At 59.1% G+C, this 17,399-nt stretch overlaps 2 protein-coding genes across 3 annotated transcripts; both read right to left on the bottom strand.

Moving 5' to 3' along the window:
* Positions 1-60: 60 nt before the first annotated feature.
* LOC119707327 (somatomedin-B and thrombospondin type-1 domain-containing protein-like) lies at positions 61-3,095 on the bottom strand. The gene is given in 5 exon segments (XM_038152090.1): positions 61-847; positions 1,198-1,375; positions 1,779-1,884; positions 1,973-2,155; positions 2,888-3,095. Coding segments are annotated over 5 exon segments (798 nt in total). The 5' UTR covers positions 3,090-3,095; the 3' UTR covers positions 61-718.
* Positions 3,096-3,475: 380 nt separating this feature from the next.
* SLC25A1 (solute carrier family 25 member 1) lies at positions 3,476-17,321 on the bottom strand. 2 transcript variants are annotated; one of them, XM_038152098.1, is made up of 9 exons: positions 17,144-17,321; positions 7,216-7,323; positions 6,990-7,089; positions 6,627-6,765; positions 6,059-6,143; positions 5,795-5,899; positions 5,302-5,417; positions 4,916-4,989; positions 3,476-4,818 (listed from the first exon to the last, which is right to left on the bottom strand). In XM_038152098.1, exons 1-9 carry the CDS (start codon positions 17,232-17,234, stop codon positions 4,704-4,706), a joined length of 933 nt encoding a protein of 310 aa, XP_038008026.1. In that variant the 5' UTR covers positions 17,235-17,321; the 3' UTR covers positions 3,476-4,703. The 2 variants fall into 2 exon arrangements, with proteins under 2 accessions (XP_038008026.1, XP_038008027.1); XM_038152099.1 differs by lacking the exons at positions 6,990-7,089; positions 17,144-17,321.
* Between the last annotated feature and the right edge of the window lie 78 nt (positions 17,322-17,399).

The following is a 17,399-nucleotide window of genomic DNA, read 5'->3' on the forward strand; positions in this document are numbered from 1 at the left end:
TGGGGCAGCAAACAGACAACAGCCACTGCCTGCAGTGGAGCAAGATCCAGCCCTGGCATGTCCCATGCTCCCACCACAGGCTGTGGTAGCACCACCCAAAGCTGGAGCAGGGACCCCACCAGCAAGGTCAGGCTGTGCTGGGTGAGGAGTGGGGAAGGGCAGCAGCACCACCCAGCCCAGTCCCCTTCCTGCCATTGGGGGCTGCTGAACCCCACGGCTGGAACTGGGCACTGGCACCGTCGCCTGTGTGCAGACTTTGGGTGTCTGGTAAATTCCTCTCTGCAAAGCCCAGCAGGGCTGAAGTGCCCTGCATGGCTCACCTGCTACTGCAGTGAGTGAGCTCAGACAAGGTGAGGGATGCTGCCTCCATCCTCACAGTGCTTGCCAGTTGCAGCTCATTGAAAGTATGATGTCATGGCTGAGTGTGACATCATCACACCGCCACATCATCTTCTCACCCAGACTTAACCTCATCATGCTATTCTTCTACCATTAATCACCACACTTCAGCAATTCCCTTATTTTTAGTCTTTATAAGAAGGGTTTTTTCATTCTTTAGCAAAATATTTAATGGAAAACAGGGAGCTGGCACCAAGGGTGAACAGCAAACCTGCAGGAGGGTGAAATTATGAAAGAGACCACATTTTTATTTCATTCCCCACCTCCCCAGCAAGGAGTGGTGCCATGGGGAGGCTCAGTTCACCTTCCAAGGGGGATCCTATGTGAGGATGAGAGCTGGTGGGGAGCAGACACAGCCCTCCTGCAGGCCCTCCTGCACCCACGAGCCCTGGCACCCCACCACAGAAGCAGCCACCCAAAATGTCCTGGAAGGGAAAATCAGTGAGAACTAGGGTGTGCCATTAATGAATACAATTTTTTAAAACCAAATATATTTTTATATATGAGTTTATGTTGCATATATAATAATGGCAGTCAGACTAGATGATCATTGTCTGTCCCTTCCAACAGAGATATTCTGTTCTATTTTAATACGTTTATTTTTATATTATAATCTGTTTATAGGACATATTGATTCATTTAATAATGTGATGGTATATTATAACATTGTGGCATATTTTAACATCATTACAGCTTTGTATACAAACATTATAATTAGAATATAAAAGGAGAATGCCTTAGAGACAGGGAGAGATGTTCCAGGAGAGATCCCATGGTGGGGATGGCACAGATTAGCACCTAGCTGGCTCCTTGCAGCCCACATCCAGTGCAGTGGGGATGGCGGTGGGACAGATCCCCCCAGCATTCCACACACACCTGCGTGTCCCGCTGCAGCCGGCGGCTCCAGGCGCGCTCGCGGCACAGGGGACCCACCTGCATCAGGCAGAAACAGCCGCAGTAGCTGGGGAAGGGGGAGCTGGGGAGGGGGGAACATGGGAGGAGAAAAGAGGGAAAATGGTGGTCGGAAGGTAGGGCAGAGACTGTGGTGGTTTGTTGGTGGATTGGGGTATAAAGGGGATGCAGGTTTGGGGGGTGGCAGAGGGGCCTCGGTTGGGGAGGTGAGAAGGGTAATGGCTCTGGGGAGGGTGCAGAGGGATCCTAGTTTGGAGGGCGGGAAGGATGGTGGTTCTGTGGGGCATGCATGGTTATGTATGGGGATGCAATGGGGCCGTGGTTTGGGGCAAGGAGAAGAGTAATGGCTGGGGGAAGCAAAAAGGGCCTGGGTCTAGGGCTGCAAAGAGGCCACGACTGCAGGGGGTGCAGGAGGGGTCCCGGCTTTGGGGAGGGGGGTTACAGAGGGGCCCCGACTCCACACATACCCAGAGGGTTCCTCCTGCAGTGGCAGCCCAGCTCTTCGCCAGGGATCTCCGAAGCCCTGGCTGAAGGAGTTGGGCAGTATCTTGGCTACCTCTGGCAGAAGAGCAGCTGTGAGGGGCATGGGGATGTTAAAGACACCCCGGGACGGCAGCACACGGGGACGAGCACGCAGGAGAGCAGCGGGCAGCCCAGTTACCTTTGGCGGTCCCGCAGGTCGGGCGCTGCCCCAGGCAGCCGCGGCGCTGCTTGAGGTCAGGACAGGGATCCCCGCCGTGCCGGGGCGGCACAGTGACCTGGCGGCTGCGGGCCCTGCTGCCAATCCCGCACTGGGAGCTGCACCCGCTCCACGGCCCCCAGGGCCCCACAGCACAGCCCACCGCTGCCAGGGATGGAGGACAGGGAAGAGTTTCAGAGCCATGAACAATGGAAAGAGCTGAGCAGGGGAGAAGCAGCACAGGGGACAGGGAGAGGGGAGGAAGGGCAAGGGCCAGAGTGACCCCAGCAGCCCCTCTCTCTCCCCGGACCCCTGCCAGTGCAGGGGCTTTGTGAGCTGCTTCCGCAGGATTTTATCCCCGTGTGCATTGCGCTGAGCTGGGACCCTGCTAATCTCCGCGGAGATTAGGAAGGGCTGACTGCTGCAATTGTCCAGGGGGCCGAGGCCAGCGCCTGCCTACCCGGATTTGGGTCCCCAGGGCAGGCTGGTTCTGCACTCCCCAAGCCCGTGAGCCCTCTTTGGCACCCTCAGTGCAGCCCCCGGTTGCCCTGATCCTGTGCAAGGCACTGCCTGTGACAGTAGCAGAGGTGACACCTGCCGGCTTGTCCACACTGACCGCTCAGGCTTGCAGTGACAGCACTACCATCAGCTGCAGACCAGAGGCCACCCCTTCGAGCTCTCTCATTGCACTGGGGCCAGCCAGACATTCAGCGTGGAGAAAGGGGGACAACTGGGACGATGCTACAAATCCAGCCCAGCCAGCATCCCCAGACACATCCTGTTATCGCTCAAGGCACGGGGCTAACAGGTAACAGCAAACACTCGCCACCGAGCACAGCAGCACAGGCTGGCGTACCGAGCCGCGGTCCGGCCGGTGCCATCCCCTGCGGCACTCACCGGCACGGCGGCACATGGCGAGGTAGTCCTGGCAGCAGTCTCCCGTCCGCTGGCAGTACGAGTCGCAGTAGCAGCGAGCCCGGCCCGGGGCCCAGCAGGCGTTGTTCCTGCCGGGGCAGCAGCGGTGCCGGCAGCTGCCCGTGGCTTCCAGCAGGCAGCCGGTGGCCAGCAGCCAGCCCGCCCAGAGCAGCGGGCCCCGCATGGCACCGGGAGCCGGCGAGCCCCGCGGGACGATGGCTCTGCCCCGCTCCAGCGGGCACCGGAGGAGGAGCGTGGGCTGGGCGGTGGGAGCTCCGGCCGTGCCGCACCGCCCCCGGGTCGGGCGGGGGGACAAAGCCCGATCCCTTCTGCTCCAGCGCCCCTCGGCTCCATGGCAAGGCAAGGACTTCATACAGTTAAGCAGGGTTATTAATAAAGCACCGGGCGTGAGACAACACAACCCTGCCTGGGAGCATCTGTGACTGGGTGCTGCTGGGTAGGAGCTGATGCTCCCCCAGGAGCACCATCTTGGCATGAAGGGGAGCCCCGTCCCCCACCCACAGGGCAGGAGCCACTCGCTGCCCATTCAGCACAGCCCGGACGCACGCAGCTGCTAAAGCCAGACTGATTTTATTCAAATTGCGAATGTAAAACGGAATAACAATAAAAAAAAATAATGCAACCCTCACTGGCTTCAGAGCCAAAAGCCGCAGGTAAACCGTGCCCAGGCTTTCCTCCTTCACCCTCCAGTGTTAAGGCTGAGCTCATCGCTGGCTACAAGAGGGAGGAGGGATGGGTTGAGCCCTGGCTCTTGCACCCCCAGCTCCCTCAGGGAGAAATTTGGCACAAATCCAGTGGGGCCAGCCTGGCGTGGGCAGGGCTGGGCTCCAGCCCCACGGCCATGGGTGTTAGTGAGTCAGCGTGAAGCTCTAAAGCTCCAAAAGCTACGGGATCACCTACGGCACCACAGAAACGCGGCGGGAGGGCAGATGCGGGGAATGTGGCAGAAGAAAGGGGTTTGCACCCCTGGCCGAGGGACCAAGCCTGCGGCCTGGGGCTGCACCTCCGGCCCCGGCTCGCATGCACATCTCGGCTGTAAACGGCAGGTGAGGGGGCACCCGGCTCACCCCAACCCCAGCCCACAATGAGCAGAACTAAAGGCCTGGCTGTATGTGCAATTTTGGGCAACTGCTGCTCAGCAGCCCGGGGCTGAGCAGGATCCCCGGGAATGGGATGGGATGTTGCACGCCGGTGGTCTTGGTGCTGGCAGGGAGGGAGGAGGGAGCTTGGGGTCACACCAGGGGGTCACTGCTCTCCCATCTCAGGGGGTGCAAGGCTGCTGGGCCCCCTCCAAGAGCTGCTGTGACCCTGCCATGGTATCAGGCCCATTGTCAGCTTGTGATGTACAGTTTGGCATTGCACCCACATGGCTCAAGGGGGCTCTCAGCACCCATAAAAGAGCTGCTCCCAAGGCAGTCAAGAGATCCTGGCTGCTGGGAGCCCCAAGGCCACTGTCCAAGGGACATCTCAGCCTGGTTAACCAGTACACATAGCTGACGTGGGGCTGGGGGAAAGTGTCACCAGGAGATTGGGGTGGGCATGACTGGGATGCTGGGGGTTAGGACAGTGGGATGCAGCTCCCTCCCTGCTCCTTTCAGCACTCAACTAGTAATTTAACCTGCTCCAGAGCCTGTTCCTAAAGATAAAGGGGGCCAGGTTTAGGGTGTGCAGGGCAGACCTGGCCCCAGCAGTGCCACAGGTGGGTGTGGGTTTGGTCTCTGCTCTCCAGCTGAAGCCCTGCGGGGCACAGGAGGTGGGGGCTGCCTGGCCCGGCCCCTCAGTCCGTTTTCCACACCTTGTTGAGGAATTTGACCACCTCATCGTAGATGATGAAGACAATGGCCACATCAAGACACACACGGCCCAAGCGAGGCACTGTACCCTTGTAAAACCTGCCAGGAATAGAGAGGGGGGCCGTGGGGCTGGGTCCCCTCACAGCTCCTTCCCCTGCCCATCCTCCCCCCCAGCCACCCCCACAGCAGAGCTTACGCCAGGGGCCCTTCGTGTTTCATGATCTGGTAGGCGCAGTCCCAGGTGTTCTTGTACTTGTGCGCTTCCAGCCCCTGTGGGAAGGGAAAAGCTGGATCAGAGGCCTGAGCCAGGGATGCATCTGGGGGATTTCGGGGGCAAGGCAGAGAGCTGGGGATGTGCCATGAGGAACTGATCTCTCTCCACTGCTGCAGGACAACAGATCCCACAGGGATGTCCCCGCCTCCGTGCAAACCCTCCCCATGGCTCAGGAGCAATCCCAGACATCTCACAAAGCAAACCTAGCGGGCATTGTGTGCCTGCCCCAGGGACTGCAGCTCCCAGGCAGTGGGTGCCCCCAGCCTGCTGCAGGCAGAGCAGTCCCAAACCAGGCCCTGGCACATTACCTGCATCCTGGTCTTCACCACATCCAAGGGGGTGTTGCCGAAGACACTCGCAGCTCCAGCAAGGGCTCCAAAAACCCCTGTTACAAAGGGGTTCATGACCTTGTTGGGATTGTCCCCTGGGAAAGAAGAGAGGGTCAGGGCAGAGTGGTGGTGGGATTCCCGCGTGCATTTCTGAGGGAGCCCACAAGGAAGGTCCCAGGTCTGGCGGCTTGTGGTCAGGGGGTAGTACTGAGCTGTCCAGCAGCACCTGCCCCACAGAGCCCACACCGCACTGTGGGGTTCAGGGTGGGTGTGAAAGTGATGCTCCAGCACTAGGACCCGTCAGCCCCACAAGCTAGTGCCACCCCACCCCAGTATTCATTTCCCTCCGTTCCAAGTGACTGAGCCATGAGAACTAGGGGGTGTGTGGAAGGAAAAACCATCCCAGCTCCCAAGGGTGGCTGGGGAGCCAGAGGCACAGCCAGGGTGGCCTGGGAGACCAAGGGCACCATACCTTTGTACCAGTTCCTGAGGGAGGTCATGACGAAGAAGCGGATGGCCTGGTTTGATCCTTGCTTGAGGACAGTTGCAGTTAAGCCCTGGTAGGTCCCCTTCAGTCCTGCAAGAAGAGGGTGTTGGAGGGGAAACCAGCCTCAAGTGGCAAAGAAAATTCTCCCCAGGCCACCTGTCCCAGGCTGTGCCCATCCACCACCTCTCACCCCATCCCCATAGCATGGCAGTACTCAGGGAGTCAGGGTGCCACTTTCCTGGGACTCACCCTGTTCCCGAACGATCTCCCGGACGCCATGGAAGAAACCACGGTATTTGGGGTTGGGAGAGGTCTGGTCATGGATAAACTTCACCTACAAGGAGATGATGTGCTTGTCCTGGCTGAAGTAATGCAGATGTGATGGCCCCAAAGGCTGGCAGACACCTCCTGCTTTGTTTCAGGGACAGTCCCAAGACCAGAGCCAACCCACGCAGCCAGGCAGCTCTGGGAGAGATCATGGGGGAAGCCTGTGCCCATGGCCAGCAGTGCATTTTGCAGAGGAAAACATGGGAAACTGCTGCTGCAAGCAGCCATGTGGGGCTTACACTCATAAAATTAATGACAAGACGGCTCCGGGGTGTGGGGCTCCTCCCTGGAGTGGGGAAGGGGCCAGGGCCACCTGACTTGACCTCCACAGGGCTTTCCAGCATCAGATCCACCCCTACAAAACTGTCTTGGGCAGATGCATGCAGCCCTCAGGTCCCCAAAAGTTGGGCATCCCTGGGTTTTGCCCCCTCCCAGCCCAGGCCAGCAAGGGGTGCCAAGGCAGGGGACAGTGGCAGCCACACCCACCCACCTTCACAGTCTCCATGGGGCAGACCACGGCCACAGCCTCAGCCACACCAGCCCCTAACCCGCAGATGAGGCCCCGCGTGCTGTCCAGCCGCCCTTGCTCGTCTCTCATCTGGTTGCTGAGGAACTCGAACATCCCGAACCTGCAAAGGAGCCACTGTGCCAACCCCTGGGCACCCAGACAGGGGTCTGCACCCCCCTGCTCCGGGTCCAGGAGCAGCTGCACACCCTGTGAGAGGACCCTCCCTGCCCGGGAGACCACATGGCTTTGGTAAAACACCAACGGAGACACCAAGGGCAAAGCCGACCCCTTGTTTGCTGCTGTTGGGGGTCCCCCCCACTCACCCCTTGCCATGGGGGCACGTACCTGACGGCAGCCTTGGGGATGGAGCCGTACAACAGCGAGCTGAGCCCCCGGTACAGCCCCCGGATGCCATGGTCACGGACAGTCTGCTTCACACAGTCCCCTGCGGCAGAGCACAGCAGTGCCGCTGTCACCCGCCACGCCGACGACCACCTACCACCGCCCTGCCAAAACCCCCAACACCAGCCAGGCTCCCCAGGAGCCCCAAACCCAGAGAGGGGCTGCTCACCAATGCCCTTGTAGCGGGGAGGGTTTGCCTTCTCATCCAGCTGCAGCTGCGTCTTCACATACTCGGTGGGGAACGTGATGCAGATCTCGATCCCTCCAGCCAGGCCACCTGCACGGGAGAGGAAGGGACACTGAGGCAGGAGCAGCATAGTGCCCGTTCACTGCCACATGGCTGCTCCCAGCTCCATGATAGCTGAGCCTGGGACCTCTGGCAGCCAGGTCTGGGCTGGGACACAATATCCCTGTCCCCACCTTAAACCCTGAGGACTCTACGCAGCAGCAGGGCCTTGTGCCAACCTGGTGCCTTGAATGGGCATCACTGGCCTGCCATGGCAAGAGCTGTCAAGGAGACAGGGCAAAGGGGTGGGAAAACAGGGCAAAGCACCCAACCATGGCTGCCTATTTGGTGTCCTGCCCCTCAAAGGCACCTCTCCCTCTCTGGAGCTTCACACCTCCAGGTGAGCTGTCAGCACTGGATGTACAAACCCAGAGGTGCCGCGGCAGGCCCAGCACCACTGCCCACACCAGCAGGAGCCCATCTGCAGCCCTGGCTGTGCCGGCAGGAAGCACAATTATCATCAAGCCTGTCTGGCTGCCCTGGGCTCCCGCAGCGGCGGCTGCTGGGCACTGATTACACCAGCTGCAGCCTTTCCTAATGGCCTGGGCAGCGAGGGATTCTGGCTCTCAGCTCTGTGGCTCCCCTCAGCATGGCTGGAGCCCTTGCAGCTGGACCCAAGTGTGCTGGGGGGGCTGGGCTCAGCCCATCCGGCCACGATAGACCACACAGCATCAAAGTGTGGCCAGGTCCCGCCGAGCAGCAGGAGCCCTTTGTGCCGCCGGCACCAGGAGGAAGCACAGGGCTGAGCTCCCTCAGGTCTCACAGGGCCAGCCCTGCTCCGCGCAGGACAGGGCACAGCGCGCTGCCACTGGGGGCAATGCCACCCTGAGTGCCCCAAGGATCTCCCTGCTCCTTGCCCAGGGAAGGTGAATCGTGCTCCAGCCCACAGGCTGGGGCACAGCGTGTGGTCAGGTCCCAGCTGGGGCTCCCAGTCTCCTGTACAGCCTCCAGTGGTTCCTCCAGCCTGGCCATGTCCTTGGCGTGACTCAGCAGGCCCGTGGCCCCCACTGCCAGGTTTGGAGGCCCACCATGGCCCAGGGGACACCCCAGCAGGGAACACACTGCCTCTGTAGGAGAGGCTGGGACCGGGTGCAGTGGTTGTTATCCTGCTCTGCAGTGAAGCACAGGCTGGTGCCACATGGCACAGTTCTGCTTATCAGCACCCCCCAAGGTACCCCCACGAAGGGATGCTGATAGGGGACACCACGTCCCACGGTTGCTCCCTGTGACAACAGCAGGCAGCACCAACTCCTTGGATCAGCAGACTTTCTCGCAAAGTTGTATTTCTTCTGTGTGGCCTCCACACATGCAAGAGATCTCTCTGGTGTTGCCAGCTCTCCTCTGTCGGTGCCACTGGCAACTAGCATCCTCGGGAGCACTGCTGCCTTCTCTCAGCCCAGTCCTTCTAGAGGGAAGGGAAAAGCAGCCTCCCCACATCCCTTCCAGCAGTGGAGCAGCGCCCATCTTAAAACAGCCTTATGCTGGTTTTTTTTCCCCCAGGCACAAAAAGCACCAGGCTGCACCTCTTACCCAGGGAGCCAAGAAGCCAGTCCAGCCTCAAGTGCCCCTCAGCTGGGGCACTGCAAAGCTCAGCTTCGTGCTCACAGAGCGTCGCACTCCTCCACGGGCACGGCAGGGATGGGGACACCTTATACTGAGTACCCGAGGCAGGACACGCCAGCCCAGCTGGGCAGCATCCCGGCCCCGTGGGGACGGGGCGTGAGGCCAGCCCAGCTCTGCCACAGCAAACAAAGGCTCCTTGTTTTCCACTGTGCTCCTGAGGGGACTGGAGCTGCCCAGCCCAGCCCAGCCCCGGCAGGCGCTTCTCGGAAGGCGGTGCTGGGTGACCGCTGCCAGCCCTGACGCCTCCGCGGCACCCGCTGCTCTGGGGGCATGGGAGGAAACACAGGGCCAGCTCACGGCACTGCAGCCAGCCAGCAGCTCCCCTGGAGTATCACAGGAGGACAGCCACCATCCTCAGGGTCCCTAGCACACCCCTGCTGCCCCCTCAACCCTCTCCTGCCCTTGGCGAGTCCGTCAGAGTGGCAGATGCTGCCGGTCCCATGGCAGGGGGGCTGGCTGAACACTCATTTCTCCTGCAAAGACAAACAGTTCCTGCAGGAGCAGCTGGCAGGCCCCAGAGAGCAGCTCGATAAGGAGCAATGTCCTCCAGCTGGGTGCAACAGTCCCCAAAAAGCTGAGCACCAGCTGGCACCTCTCCACACACCACCATGCCACCGGCCTTGCGCCACCACAGCCACACGAACACCCCGAGTGCTGCCAAGGCCACTTCCCTCCCTCCCACACTGCAGAATTGAAGTGCTGGATGTTTTAAGCACCATAAATATTTGTTCTCTCTTGGTCTGCCAGCACCAGCTCCTCCCCCAGCACACCCAGAAGCCAGACACCAGGGAAGCACCCAAGACAAGCAGCGGTTCAGGGGCAACCAGCACCTCAGCTCATGGCAGCCACACCAAATGCTACAGGGAGAGACGCTGCACCTCCTGCAACCTGCTCACAGCCTCAGCAGGCACACTTGCATGCAGGGGAGGCAGAGGCTCTGCTCAGCATCCCACGGGCAAAGCCAGCCACAGGAGCCCAGCAAAGGAACAGCACATTGTTCCTGGGAACTGGCAGCCTCTGGGGCAATGAGGTTGCCCTAGCCAAGGATGAAGGAACAGGGCACCTATGCTGCCAGGTCCCATCCCTGTTCCCCAGTGTTGTTCTGGCCTAAAATCCCATGGGAAAGTGCACAGAGAGCAGGGACTCTGGATGCACTCCGTGACTTGTGGCAATTTTAATCCATTTTCTTTTGCCCAAAGAGAGACAGGATGGCACAGGCCACCTGCCCTGCAGCCCCCTGGAAGCGAGACCCAACAGAGGTCCTGCTCTGCTGTCATCTCCTCTCCCCACACAGTTTTACCCCAGCAGAAAGCTCATTGTATGCAAATAAATCACCCCACTGCCCACAAGCAGCAGCTTTGTCCAATCCCCTTCCTCTCCAGAGCTGCAGGGACTTTGCAACCTGTTTACCCGGACTTTACACAGCAGCTCCAGCTCTTGCAACACCACGGAGTCAGCAGGAACAGCAGCACTTAGGAGGTGAAAGAGCAGCGGGGCAGCTGAGATGCCGGCCAAGGCTCAGGCTGCTCGCTGGATGCAGCGGAGCCAGAGGACAGGGAACGTCCTTCAGGGAAGGTCGCTCTGCCCGGCCCCAGGGAAGGTGCCCCCGGCAGGGGGACCCCACTCCCAGCACCACGAATGGCTCCCAGCCTGCAGCAAGCCTGCAAGTGCTTCAGCTGCCAGCTATCCTGACATTGCCGGCTCAGCGGGAAGGGAGAGAAGGGAAAAATACCCTGGCAGAGTTTTCCCAGAAAAAGTTTAGCTTTCCCTGGCGGAGAGGCCACAGGAGGCTGTCCTTCGAGGACACGCCTGCAGCCCTTGGGCACGGCTGGGGAGAGCTGGCAGGAGGGAAAAGAGGGTTTTCTAGGGACAGTGAGAGGGTGCTGCCCCTGCAATGCTCACACAACACGTGAGGGCATCAGCACACGCAGGTTCAGCTCCACACGCCCTCCATGAGCAGCTTCTGGGACACCACTGACCAGCCTGACCCAGGGACCCCAGCTCCAGACCCAGGGCAGCGCCGAAGGTGGAGGATGCAGCTGCGATGGGGAAGACAAGCAGAGCCCCAGGACTGACACAAACCAAGGCTGCACAGCCAGGACTGGCACTGTCACCCTCTGCAAACTCCTATCCAGAGGCAAGCCCTGTCTGGGAGCCACAGAGGGACAGGGCGTGGCACTGGCCCCTCTGCCACTCCTGCAAGTGGCTGTGCCTGCAGAAGTATCCTGCTCCTGCAGAGTGATGGAGCAGCAGGTCTCTGTGCAGCTCTGATGAGAAGTGAGCACCTGGGGAGTAATTTCAGTCTCTCCATTTTAAGAGTAATTTCACATGCTGACATACCAGCACCTGATTTCCATATAAAAAGCACCTTTTAACTTCAGATTTGTTAGGATCCTTTCAGGCCAGAGGAAATTATTCCTAAGGGTCTGGAAGCAAAGCAGCAGAGCTCTCCCAAGACCCATGTCTGGAGCTTCTCCTTCTGTTAGCTGGGTGGCTGAAGATGGTGGGAAGGCACAAACAGGCTCTCAGTGCAGGCTGAGCCCTGAGTTCCCCATTTTGGGGGCTCCCAGCCCACGTGCAGAAGATGGAGGTGGATGGGGTGAGCTGAGCAGCTGACACGGGTGACACGGACCACACGCTATGGGCACAGGGTGCAATCCTGCCCAACTCCTGGATGCTGTGCTTACAGTTTCAGCACTCTCACAAGGGGACTTGGTGCCCTTTTAATTAGCAAACATAGCTTTTGGAGCTGGGGAAATAAGGAAGAAAAAACCCCAAGAACCAAAGACCATCAGGCTACGAACCAGGAAGGCAGAAATACCCACCAGCAGCTTGTGACAGGTCTCTGCAGCCCAGACCGCCTCCTGCTCCCCTCACCCAGGGACCAACCCCCCCTGGCAGCCATCCAGGCTGCTCTTCACCCATCCATTGCCGTGGAGCAATCCTGCCCTGCCTGCCTGCAGCGGTGAAACGGGTTTAACAGCTCCACCCTCCCGGCGCTTCCCACCACAGGCCATCTTGGGAAACTGGGGGCTCAGGAGCAGGCAGGCGCCTCGCTGGGGCTGCAGCTCTCCAGGACAGCCGGCTCTCGGCAGAGCTCCAGCACTGTCGTCCTCACCCGGGCACCTCCTCCAGCCACGGACAATCCTTCACCACCCATGCACAGCCACATCCTCGCGGGAAACCACCACGGGGGCAGCTCTGCCTTCAAAAGTCTGACTCAGTGCTGAGATGGGGAAGGCTGCCTCCCCAAACCAGACTGCCAGAAGTTTACCTGTGTTTTGGTTAGAAGGGAAAAAAACACGTCCTGCAACAGGTCAGCAGGCTCAGAGGGTGTCTGTCCCCATGCTGGGGTTAGGGGCAAGGCCAGCGGGGAGCACAGGGGTTCAGCATGCCCAGCAGTAAGCAGACATTCACAGCTGTTTTGGTCATGGGAGCGTGCTACAGTCAGGCTGGCGACAATCTGAGCCCCCCAAAGAAACAGAATGGCAAACATGAGAGGTGCCCCTCTGTACCCTGCGCCACTGTGGGTAAACAGCCCCGTGCAAACAGTGCTGCAGATAATGCTACGGATGGGATGAAACCATTTGTCCTGAATCTTACTGGAACTGTCCTGTTTGAACAGGCTGTCGTTTCACAACTCACTCATTCATCACCTCTTTGCATTTACTTCTCAATAGGACAATTAATCATTACTACAATTTAAACTTCTCAGCTGTGAGTATGATGGCAGAAGCCATTTTCCTATGCTCACAGTCAAAGCATCCTCTGCCTTTGGGGCTGATTCCACATTTGAGGACTGCCAGGTTCTTTGTCCTGCTCAAGTCACCATCTCCCCATTGCCCTGCACACCTCAAGGCCTCAGGTTTGTCACCATGAGCTGCCTCCTGGCCATCCCACCGCTTCAGACATCGACTTTTCAAGTGTCAAAAACTCTCTTAAGATATGCAACAGGGAGCCGATGTCAGAGCCCTGCGCTGTTGCATGACACCCCCAGCACAGCCCCATAGCTGGATGAAGCAGCCACTGCCAGGATTGAGACTTCCCTGGGGACAGGCTCTGATCTCCCAGCCCCCAGCACAGGCGAGTGACTGCTGTACCAAGCACTGGAGCACAGAGAGGGAGAAGAGATGGCCAAAAAAAACAATCCCTGCTGTCAAGAGATGACCTGAGACCTCAGGGCACGAACAGGAGCAGGGAGGCTGCATTGGCATGCACCGCACAGCACCACCAGAGCTGAGAGATGCTGCAACATTCCCAAGCTGTCAGCTCATGGTGCTCATCGTCTCCGGAAGACGGACGACTCCTTCCGATCATTTACATCAACCCAGAGAAAATGGTTGCCTGCAGAATATCAAGCAGAACATCAGCCATGTGAAAACCTCAGAAACTCACATTTCAGAGCCCAGGGTTAACCCCAACTCCTACAGAATCCATTCACACTGAAGGGACATGCCAATATGGTTTCCTGGCCCTGGGGCTGACAGCCTTCTACCACCAGGAGCCTTGGGGCTCATAGGTTTCCACTGCAGCCCGTGAGGGCTCCCAGGCAGGCAGGGACTCACTCAAGGCTAGCATGGTCCTTGTGCCCCACTCCCCAAACAGATGATAGCCACAGGAGGCAACTGTAGGGAGAAGCCACAGCCAGAAGTGATGCACTGAGGGCCAGCAGACCTGGCAGGACTTGCTCCCTGCATGCTCCCAATCTTTCCCCCTGGCTGCGCTTGGCCTCCACCCGACTCAGCATGAAGGGAGAAATATCTTCTACTCTGCTGTGAGCCCTAGGCATCTATCTCAAAACCAGGGAGTGTGCTGGACCACAGCCATTCACAGCAACACAACTTCCCTCACACCCTCTCCTGAGAGCAACGACCCTGGAAATCCAGATGGACTTGGGACTTTTGGGAAAGGAGACCTGCTCCGCAAAAGGCAAGTCTCAGCTTTCACACCCAGTCCCTGACTCCTCTCCTCTGCAGGTACAGCATTTCTTAAGAAAGATAATATCAAGGATTAACAAAGAAGAGGAAACTGAAGCTCCAATTACTGCTTTGTTCCCTTTTGGAACCCTGCTTCATGCCCTACTCTCTCCCTGCAGTCCCCTTCCCCTGCTCATGCTCCCCCTAGGACCCTGGTGCACATCACTGTTATTCGCCAGTGGTACTCAACACCAGGGTAGCAGCCACAACCCCGTAAGCTCTTTCCAAATCCAGCACTGGTAGGACAACATCCAGGCATCCTGCCTCCCTGGCCAGGCAGGATTAGGTGTAGGTAGACACAGCAACTGTGCAACAGCCCCCGGGTGAGCAGAGATACCATGCAGAGAGCAAGGCAGCTGGGAGCTTCTCCGTGGGAGGGAGCAGACCCCAGGCTTCAAAGCTGGCTAGAATAAGAATAAGAAACAGAATAAGGCTGTACTTAACTCTGGCGAGGGCAGGCAAAGCCTTTCATCAAATGAACACTGATAACCAGGAGCAAAGTTCTCAAGAGGAGGGCAGGGGTGCGAGGCTTTGCCTGCAAATGGCAAAGACCATTTGTGCTGGGCTGGAAATAGCCCAGATTGCAGGCTGACTTGAGCTGACCCAACAGCACCAAAACGAGCAAAACCCACGTGAAGGAGCACTCTCAGGATTCCCAGAGGTGACTGATTACTCTGGCACCCGCTCTGCCACCAGCACTCCTGTCTCACCCCTTTATTTCAAGCTCCCCACTGCAGCGTGGCCCTGTGCTGCGAGCATAGCAGACCAGCAGCACCCAGCCCTTCGGGATGCTGGTGGGAGGGACAGGAGTCTGGTGGGCTGTTTGGAAACCACAGCACTAAACAGGAAGGCTGGCTGGGGGAGGCTGGAGACAGAGCTGGGCTCCTGGTCCACCTGCTAACAGGTTGTTATCCAGCAGAAGAGGCCGAGCTGCCTTCATGTGCTCAGGCCACACGTGGCCACACCAGCACCAGCAGTGTTGTCACTGCAAGGTGAAGTGCTGCCTTGGCACACAACAGCTGCTTGGACAAAGGAGGGCCCATTAGCAAATTAATTTTTAACCTTGCATTTTGTCTGTTGCGACAATTGAAGGAGAAGAGCTCTTGGCAGACAGAGCTTTACTTGCATCTCTTCAGAAAAGAGCCAACCCCAGCCTGTTGAGGTCTGGGCAGCTGAGGGAGCTGTGCCTCCCTGGCAGAGGATCCCAATTACCCACAGGGTCTGGGAGCGGATACATACTCAGGGAGGGATGATGGCTTATTTAACTCTACCAGCACAGGCTGATGAAGCACAGCAGGAATGTTCCATCTTAACGCCTCCAGCTCACCAGAACGTGGAGCACACATCCCTGTTGTGCAGACAGATGTCGGATGAGAAACTCTGAGAGCGTCAGCAAACCCCTTAAAGTCAGCAGAGACAGCCACAACCAACACTGCATCCCCCAGTGAGGGGCTGGAGGGCTGAACAGACCAGGGCACAGGGAGTTAACAGCAGCTTTCTCCCATTTCTATGGTTCTCTAATACAATTAGATGCCACAGAGGCTTGGCTGGACTTCTGCCCGTTAACCAATTACGCTGATTACAGCCTGTGAGGAGAAGACCAGCATGTCAATAGGGTCCTTCTTCTACCTCTGCAAGTCTGCTGCAAGCCCTCTCGCAGGAGGCTGATTCTGGTAAGCTGATGATCCTGATTACAGATCTACACAAGACCTATGAAAGTATCCTGGTACATAGGTCCAGGCAGTGACAACCTGATGCTTTCATGGACAGCAAGTTGGGAAAGACTGGGAAGGGTGGGCAAAATGGAAACATCCTGTCCTTCCCATCCATAATTTGATTAAATCCTATTTAAAAGACCTTTAAGTCAAGAGGTCTGAAAAAAAACCAACCCATTTTGAGATGGGGCAGCAGAGACGGGCACAGAGCTCCTGAGGAGCATGGTCTCACGGAAGGGCTCACTTGAGTGAGAAGTCACCCTCTCGTTGGAGGCTGTCTCCTCCTTGTGCCCCAGCCCTTCGGCCAGGCAGCCGAGTGATGGCAAAGTCCCTTCCCGGAGACGTGACACTGGGAGGCTTCAGCACCCTTTGCATGCTCCAGCGGCCGCATCCACCTCCGACCGTTCTACCGGCGCTGCGAGAGAGGCGCCCGGCGGGGCGGGGGCAGGGCCGGTGGGCAGAGCCGGAGCGGCCGCGGCTCCGCTCCCCGTGCGGGCACAGCCCCGCTGCTCCCCGGTCCCGCTACCGGAGGCTGTGGCTTTGCCCTTGGAGGGGAGCAGGGAGTTGGACAGACAAACAAAGACATAATCGTAGGAGGGGGAATTGGCTGGAAAACACAAAAGCTCTAAACATGCCAATCATGTCGAGGCTGCGGTGGCTCATTTCAAAACAAAGACGCTAATCTCCACTTTGGGAATTGTCCTGCGACTGGCAGGAGAAACCAGGGAGCTAATGAACAGCTACAAAGGAGTTTAACAAGCCTGCGACTGTCTTGGACTCCATTCAGCTCCAGAGCTCGAAACAGCCACAAGCACGAGGCAGAGCGTTAACTGTGCAGTTACTGCTGCCCTCGGTGCAGTTACTGTTTTGATCCCATGGAAGTGGTCTGAACCGGACGGAAAAACACGCCCTGATCCAAGAGACTGATGCTCAGGCACAAAGGAGGGACCAAGCAGCCTTTAGAGGAGCTGTATCAGCTCTATCAGCCAGTGGGACGCAGATAGGGCAGGGACAACCGACTGCTGCTGCTTCAGCCCCGTCCCTCAACACCCTCGGGGGAGCATGTGGGGCCCTTGCTGCCACCAGCCTCTCCCATCAGCTCCGCTCCCTCCTGCTGAACACCGCTGAACCCCCGAGTGCCGCTCGCCCCGCGTCATGTCCGAGCCCAGCAGCACCTTCCCGGCTGGACCAGCGGGTGCAGAAAGAGCCTGGCAAGACGCTGGGGTGTCCGCGGATAGCGGGAGCCCGCAGCCAGCGTCCAGGCTCGGGATGCAGCTGCGGGAGCTCCTTGGCTGTGGCTGAAAGGAAACCCCAGCGGGGTCCAGCGGGGTCGCCTTCGGCGGGCAGCGGGAGAGGGGCGGCAGTCCCGAGATGGAGCAGCACCTGCGGGAGCGCCACCGCCCCGGGGCGGGCCCGACAGCCTCCGCCCAGCCGGATGCCCACGCTGGCAGCGACGGGGCGAGCCCCGTCCCCAGGAGAGCCCCGGGAGCCCCTTACCTGCCAGGATGGCCTTGCCGGGGTGCGTGAGCTTGGCCTTCTCGGCGGGGGCGGCGGCCGCCAGGCTGCGGGGCGCGGCGGGGGCGGGCATGGCCGCGCTGCTCCGCGGCTCCGGCTGCCCGGCGGCGGCGGCCGAGCCCTATTTCAGAGCCGCGCCCGCGAGGGGCGGCCCCGGCGGCGTCACATCCTCGCGGGGCGGGGCGGGGGCGGCCCGTGGGGAGCGGCTCCGCGGGGTGCGGGGCAGCGGCTGAACGGC

This window comes from Motacilla alba, chromosome 15, assembly GCF_015832195.1.
Source record: "Motacilla alba alba isolate MOTALB_02 chromosome 15, Motacilla_alba_V1.0_pri, whole genome shotgun sequence".
Lineage (NCBI taxonomy): Eukaryota > Metazoa > Chordata > Aves > Passeriformes > Motacillidae > Motacilla > Motacilla alba.